Source organism: Micropterus dolomieu, unplaced genomic scaffold, assembly GCF_021292245.1.
Source record: "Micropterus dolomieu isolate WLL.071019.BEF.003 ecotype Adirondacks unplaced genomic scaffold, ASM2129224v1 contig_14619, whole genome shotgun sequence".
NCBI classification, from domain to species: domain Eukaryota; kingdom Metazoa; phylum Chordata; class Actinopteri; order Centrarchiformes; family Centrarchidae; genus Micropterus; species Micropterus dolomieu.
The window spans coordinates 2,098-9,720 of record NW_025743605.1 but is presented as its reverse complement, the minus strand read 5'-3'; the positions used below and the strand labels follow the sequence as shown (position 1 = coordinate 9,720).

At 43.4% G+C, this 7,623-nt stretch overlaps 1 protein-coding gene across 1 annotated transcript; it reads left to right on the top strand.

Moving 5' to 3' along the window:
* Nucleotides 1-602: 602 nt before the first annotated feature.
* Nucleotides 603-3,363, top strand: LOC123966948 (NLR family CARD domain-containing protein 3-like; the record flags this gene model as incomplete). Its single annotated transcript, XM_046043024.1, has 5 exons — nucleotides 603-1,276; nucleotides 1,373-1,404; nucleotides 1,688-1,853; nucleotides 2,402-2,448; nucleotides 2,675-3,363. Coding segments are annotated over 5 exons (1,461 nt in total), but the record flags the coding sequence as incomplete, so codon positions are not given.
* Nucleotides 3,364-7,623: the final 4,260 nt, after the last annotated feature.

Sequence of the window (7,623 nt, the reverse complement as noted above, 5' to 3'; positions counted from 1 at the left end):
ATGAGTGTCGACTTCCTCTGGACTTCCACAACAATGAGGTCCTGACTGATGTTACAGAGTCCACCTCAGTGGATGTGCTGCTGACAAACCTCATCAGGAGGAACCTGCTTCCCTCTGCTCGCCTCTGGATAACCACACGACCTGCAGCAGCCAATCAGATCCCTCCTGAGTGTGTTGACATGGTGACAGAGGTCAGAGGGTTCACTGACCCACAGAAGGAGGAGTACTTCAGGAAGAGGTTCAGAGATGAGGAGCAGGCCAGCAGAATCATCTCCCACATCAAGACATCACGAAGCCTCCACATCATGTGCCACATCCCAGTCTTCTGCTGGATCACTGCTACAGTTCTGGAGGAGGTGTTGAAGACCAGAGAGGGAGGTGAGCTGCCCAAGACCCTGACTGAGATGTACATCCACTTCCTGGTGGTTCAGTCCAAACTGAAGAACACCAAGTATGATGGAGGAGCTGAGACAGATCAGCACTGGAGTCCAGAGAGCAGGAAGATGATTGAGTCTCTGGGAAAACTGGCTTTTGAGCAGCTGCAGAAAGGCAACCTGATCTTCTATGAATCAGACCTGACAGAGTGTGGCATCGATATCAGAGCAGCCTCAGTGTACTCAGGAGTGTTCACACAGATCTTTAAAGAGGAGAGAGGGCTGTACCAGGACAAGGTGTTCTGCTTCGTCCATCTGAGCGTTCAGGAGTTTCTGGCTGCTCTTCATGTCCATCTGACCTTCATCAACTCTGGTGTCAATCTGCTGGCAGAAGAACAATCAACCTCCCGGCTGTCTAAAGTCTTCAGAGACAAACTTAAACTTACACATCTCTACCAGAGTGCTGTGGACAAGGCCTTACAGAGTCCAAATGGACACCTGGACTTGTTTCTTCGCTTCCTCCTGGGTCTTTCACTGCAGACCAATCTGACTCTCCTACGAGGTCTGCTGACGCAGACAGGAAGTAGCTCACAGACCAATCAGAAAACAGTTGAGTACATCAAGAAGAAGATCAGTGAGAATCTGTCTCCAGAGAGAAGCATCAATCTGTTCCACTGTCTGAATGAACTGAATGATCGTTCTCTAGTGGAGCAGATCCAACAGTCCCTGAGTTCAGGAAGTCTCTCCACAGATAAACTCTCTCCTGCTCAGTGGTCAGCTCTGGGCTTCATCTTACTGTCATCAGAAAATGATCTGGACGTGTTTGACCTGAAGAAATACTCTGCTTCAGAGGAGGCTCTTCTGAGGCTGCTGCCAGTGGTCAAAGCCTCCAACAAAGCTCTGTAGGTGGAGATATGCATGTGTAATTTCAAAAATGCTTAATTTTATATTTGACAAATAAATCATTTAGTTTGTGTTCATTGCTAATCCTTTTTCAGGTTGAGTGACTGTAACCTCTCAGAGAGAAGCTGTGAAGCTCTGTCCTCAGCTCTCAGCTCCCAGTCCTCTAGTCTGACAGAGCTGGACCTGAGTAACAACAACCTGCAGGATTCAGGTGTGAAGCTGCTGTCTGCTGGACTCGAGAGTCCACACTGTACATTGGAAACTCTCAGGTCAGTAATAAGCTGTTTGTTTTAAATCCTCATCATCTGGTTTTACGTTCATGTTAGTGAAAATGGTTTGTAGGAATTTCCTGCTGGCATGATTTACTAAAACACAGAGTTTATGATGTTTTCCTGATTCCAGTCTGTCAGGCTGTCTGATCACAGAGGAAGGCTGTGCTTCTCTGGCCTCAGCTCTGAGCTCCAACCCCTCCCATCTGAGAGAGCTGGACCTGAGCTACAATCATCCAGGAGACTCAGGGGTGAAGCTGCTGTCTGCTGGATTGGAGGATCCACACTGGAGACTGGACACTCTCAGGTCGGTGTAACATAAATTGTAAAGCACACACAGCGGCTGTATTATTCAATTTAATTTTTATATTCTGAATTGTCACTTGCCACCTGCATTTTGTGCTTCCCTTTGTATAAACTTTTCACCAGTCTCAAGAATGCAGAAAATTACTAACACACTGAATATTGCATGCTCAATCACCAGACCAGATCAGATCCTCTGTTTCTGACATATAAATTACAGAATACAAGTTGAATCCGGTGGTCAGACTGGTCTGAGAACAGTCTGGAAACAGCTTAGTTGTTCATTATTTGAATGCTGGTCAAACTGTATTTTGGGGGACAACATGCAGAGGACATTCTGGACATTCTCCTCTCATATTATTTGTTTTCTTCATCTTCATGTTCTTTTTCTTTAGGTCTTTTAATCTCAGACAGTGAAAGAATCTTGGAGATAATTAAGTTTCAGCCTGTTTTTCTGTCACACTGACAAACTGAGGAACACTGCTTCATGTTGAACAGCAGTTAGGACTCATGTTGGATAGAAAATCACTCTGACTGTGTTTCTTCCTCCAGGGTGGACCATGGTGGAGAGCAGAGGTTAAAACCTGGTGTGAGGAAGTGTAAGTGTGGATTCAATCTGACTCATGATGACAAAACAGCACACAGTCAGTTTCTCTTAATACAAAGTTGATAGTTGTGGTATTTATTCATTCAAACATTACTGACTAAATGCATCATCATTAAACTTTATAGAAATGAACAACATCAGCACACAAACAAAGAATAAACCTTCAGATGTGTCTGATGATAAACTGCTGCTGTGTTGTGTCTCGTTCTCTCCATCAGATTTCTGTGAACTCACACTGGACACAAACACAGCACACAGAAACCTCAAACTGTCTGACAACAACAGGAAGGTGACACGTGTGAGAGAGAAGCAGCCATATCCTGATCATCCAGAGAGATTTGACCGCTTGCCTCAGCTGATGTGTAGAAATGGTCTGACTGGTTGCTGTTACTGGGAGGTCGAGTGGAACGGAAGAGTTGATATATCAGTGAGTTACAGAGGAATCAGAAGGAGAGGAGGCAGTGATGACTGTCTGTTTGGATGGAATGATCAGTCCTGGAGTCTGAGCTGCTCTGATAGTGATGATCGTTACGTCTGTCACAATAACAGAATAACAGTCCTCCCTCTCTCCTCCTCCTCCTCCTCCTCCTCTAACAGAGTAGCAGTGTATGTGGACTGTCCTGCTGGCTCTCTGTCCTTCTACAGAGTCTCCTCTGACACACTGATCCACCTCCACACCTTCAACACCACATTCACTGAACCTCTTTATCCTGGGTTTAGGATCTGGCCTGGTTCCTCAGTGTCTCTGTGTTCTGTGTAGGAGGGAGAAAACTTCCAGTCCTGTGGTTTAAATGTTGGTGGTGGACGAGGCTTCACTTTGGTTAACATCTGGAAATGGTGAAATTATCTCCTCAGGGCTGAATTTGTTGTGTTCAAACTGTGTTGAGTTTGATTTTCACTGAACTTAATAAAGTTTTCTTGGAGCAGCATCTACTAGCTGCTGATGTCTGCAATAAAGGTTTGAAGACATAAACTCAACAAATAGTCTCGATTTATTCTGTTGCTCAAGTACATTTCTTTTCCTGCTGAGTTTGATCCTCACAAACACTGTTTCTGCACAAGTTTCTGACAATTGCTTGTTCACTTTTCATTTTCCCTTTTAAGGTTTTGAAGGGCTAAATAGTTTCTCTACGTGACACGTTTATTGGCAAAGGCTCCAGAGACGAATGTGTATTTAGAACATTTATTAGAGATAAAGTTAGACATTCACAGGAAGAACGGAAAATGTAGAACACGTACTATTACATTGTAGAAAATACAGGGATGTGAGGATGAGGCTAAATCAAAAGATAAGTCAGGCAGGAAGGAAGAGGAATCTTGAAGGTTTATTATCTCAGAAATATACTGTAGATGGATTGCCGTGGATTGGGCACATGATGAAAATTATTTCGTTTTTTTTTCTCTCTCTTATTTTGTTTTTTTATTTTATGATATAAAGTAGTCCCATCAAACATAGTTCATGCTACATACTCTGGTACAGTAGGTGGCGGTATGCACCTTTAAAAGTCATGGTTGCAATCTGCCATAAAACAAAAAGAAGAAGAAGAAGAGGAACACACTTCTAAAGGTGGAATCCACACGGAGGTATTTCAGCATAATTTAAGTTTTATTTTGAAGAACTGGAACCGGATATAGTTCTTTGACCGAGTTCCTGTTGAGGTGTTAGAAACATGGTGGTCTGAGGAAGTGTCCAGGAGAAGGTGGTCCCCCTGAGGAACGTCTGATGGAGAACGTTATGAGGGGTGGAAGGAGAATTGATGAGGTCTGATTAAAAGGCAACTTGGTTTTGGGACTGCTTTGGCAGCTGTTAGGTTACTCGACGTCTGTGGGGAAGTGTGCGGGGACACTGACCGACAGCCTGTATAGGTCCGGAACGGTGTTCTGGCGCTGCTCCTTGCAGGCGAGAAGGGTGGCTTGGTGGTTGCTTGGGCTCACTCTCTGACGAGCTGCGGCAGTGATCACTGGATGTTCTCATTCTAATTATCTGGATTATCTATATATGCTGGTGGTTGGTGTTATTAATAGAAGCAGAAGTGGTGTAGTAGCGTAGCCTATGGCTACGGGAAGGGGTGGTGGGGATGAGGGAGGTGGGTGGAAGGTAGTTAGTAAAGGAATTCAGAAGAGAGAAGCATCAATTGAAAGGCCAGATTTATCTGAAGCAGTTGGAGAGAAGAAAATTATGAAAATGAGTTCTGAAGAGTTTGCGGTGCTATTTCGAGTCAAGGATCAGAAGCAGGGAGGTGGTGGATTTAGAGCATGAAACCCACTGAGAGTTACTACTGCCTTGGATAGTCAGATTGTTAGGGGAGCTCTAGCTAAAATACTGTCAAATGGGATGCTGAGAGTTTGTTGTAAAGATAAAAAACAATATGATTTCGCCAAGGAGGTGGGGAAGGTGGTGGTTAAAGTTGAGATCATTGTCCCTAGAGAGAAGCAAGCAATCAAAGGAGTCATATGGAGTGTATGCTGGATTGTCAGATAAACAATGTTAAGGGCACCCGAGTGACTAATGTTATGAGGTTCAAGCATAAGGAAGGGAGCAATGGGGATTCAGTCCTGCTTACATTCGAAGGTAATGTTATGCCAGTGAAAGTATTTCTTGGAAGTATGGCATATAAGGTAAGGGAGTATAAAAGACCACTCTTGCACTGTTATAACTGTCATAAGTTTGGACAAGTGGCAGGCTCTTGTCTGGCTAAATGTAAATGTGGGAAATGTGGTGGGGATCATGAATATCAAGCGTGTAAAGCAGAGGCTCCCAAATGCTGTAATTGCGGAGGACATCATACAAAAGCATTTTGTGAGTGTAAACACTTTGTTTGGGCCCAAAGGGCCCAGAGAGTGAGAGAACATCATAAGGTCTCATATGCAGAAGCAGTTAACAGAGTCAACAGAGAACATGGAGTTGGAAACAAAAAGGCAAACAGCATTCAACAAGTCTCCCAGTTGCTCCAGCATTCTCCCCAGATCATTTTGAGTAGGGAAAAATTTCTGGCTTTCATTGTGGATGTGTTAGTAGGAGCACAAGCATCAGTTAAGAGATCAGACACTATCAAAATTGTGGTCAAAGCAGCAGAAAAGTTCCTGGGTGTAAATCAGTTCCTACCTGAGCAGTTACACGAGTACATGAAAGCATAGTGTGAGGACTTCACAGATATCACGACCAGAAAGTATGGAGGAGGTCCTTTTGGACAGTGATGATGGTGATTAATAGTTTGATGTTTTATATTCTTCAGTGGAATGCCTGGAGTCTTATTGCCAATGGACAGGAACTAAAGAGATTTGTAGATGCATTTAAAGAGAAACCAGAACTGATGTGTATTCAAGAGACCTGGTTAAAGGCTAGTCTGTTGTGGGGACAGCCCGGCTGACAGTGAGTGTCCTGGTTTCCTTTTTTCGTTTTATTTCTCCCATTGTTTTGCTCTACCTGCCTCCCTGTCCTTGGGTCCGTTCTGTCCAGTCCCACAACATAGTCTTGATTTTGTTATTCAGGGGTATGAATGTTTGAGGAAGGATAGGTCTGATAGACCAGGAAGGGGATGTGCAATTTTTATTAAATCTGGTCTCCGGTATAGGAGGCTTGATATGAGTTCCAGTCTGGAGGTTCTGGCAGTGGAAGTTTGGAGTAACTGTAGTCCAGTAACTCTTATAAATCTGTATAATCCTTGTAAACAATTGGTAATATTTGAATTTGATGAGATTATGGAGCATGTGAGGGGATCTGTTATATGGGTAGGGGATTTTAATGCCCATAACCCAGTATGGGGAACTTTCTGGACAAGTATGATCTGGTAGTGATAAATGATGGAAGGCCAACTAGGTTCCACATTGTTAGGAATACCAGCAGTTGCATCAATTTATCAGTTGCCTCCTGAAGATTATCCAGATTTGGAGAGATATACAATGGGCAGTGACCACTATCCAATTTTATGTAGGTTTGGAAGACAAAGTAAAGAAGAAGAAGAGATAATTCCAAAATATAAATTTGCTCAGGCTAAATGGTATGAGTTTCAGGAGAGAGCTAAATATTTAGTTGACACGGTGGACAGTGAAACATCTGTAGATGTATGGAATGCATCCCTCAGTTCTTTTATTCATAAGGCAGCTCTTTGTACCATTCACAAGAAACAAAAGCCAAGAACTCGTATGTTGGTGCCTTGGTGGAATAAAGAATGTAATGTTAAAAAATTAAGAAAGTATCCAATGGTGGATTTTGCACTGGAATATAAGTAATTAAGGGCAGTAGCAAGAAGAGTAATTAAGAATGCAAAGAAAAATAGCTGGAGAAGATTTTGTGAAACACTGGGCCCTGAAACTCCTGTAGGAGACTTGTGGTCAGTTGTGCATAGAGCGTCAGGGTGTATAAGAGGAAATGAATTCCGTTTTTTACAGAAATGTGGGGTGGAAGCAATAACCAACAAAGACAAAGCAGACATGTTTCTTGAAGTTTTTCAAGCAGTGCACAGTTCTGGTAATTTAGGAGTTGAGAGCAGTGTGAAAAGGACTCATCTGTTGGCAGTTAATAAGTGGAAGCTGAACCAGAATTCTGATAATGAAAATCCAACCAGCTTGTATTTCTCCATGAAAGAATTGAGGGCTGTGTATACCATGTGGAGTATAACCTGCAGTGCTTCTGTGTGAGTTGTAGTAAAGCTGACCTGCATTCTGCAGTTACATCTCTGCAGACGACATGTTGTCACGGAGATGGAACTGGAGGAAAGCATTGAGAAGATAGAGACCATCAACTTCCACAGTGCAGATGGTAATGAGCGGTGAACACGGCAGTCGCTCCTCTCCCACTTACCGCCTGAACCCGCTGCCTTCTCCCCTGGAGTCAGAGTCCTGGTCCTGGACTAACTAACTAATGAAAAGTTGTCGACTAAGGCCCCGCCCACACTACTCTGTTTGAGTTTAGAAACAGAGCCACAGCAGCGTTTTAGCTGTGTATCAGAGTTGATCTCCATCTGTAATTAAATCGACTGAAAACGCACATCTAGTGGCCGTTCAAGTACACTGGGCATGTGCGTGCCAGTGTAAACATGAAGCAGATGGTCTGTTCCGTAGTTACAGAAGATTTGATGAAAGAATAAAGTACTACAGACAAAGAACCGCAACAGGTTTTATTTTGCGTGGAACAATAACAAGCTGGGACTGTTACTGAATGCAA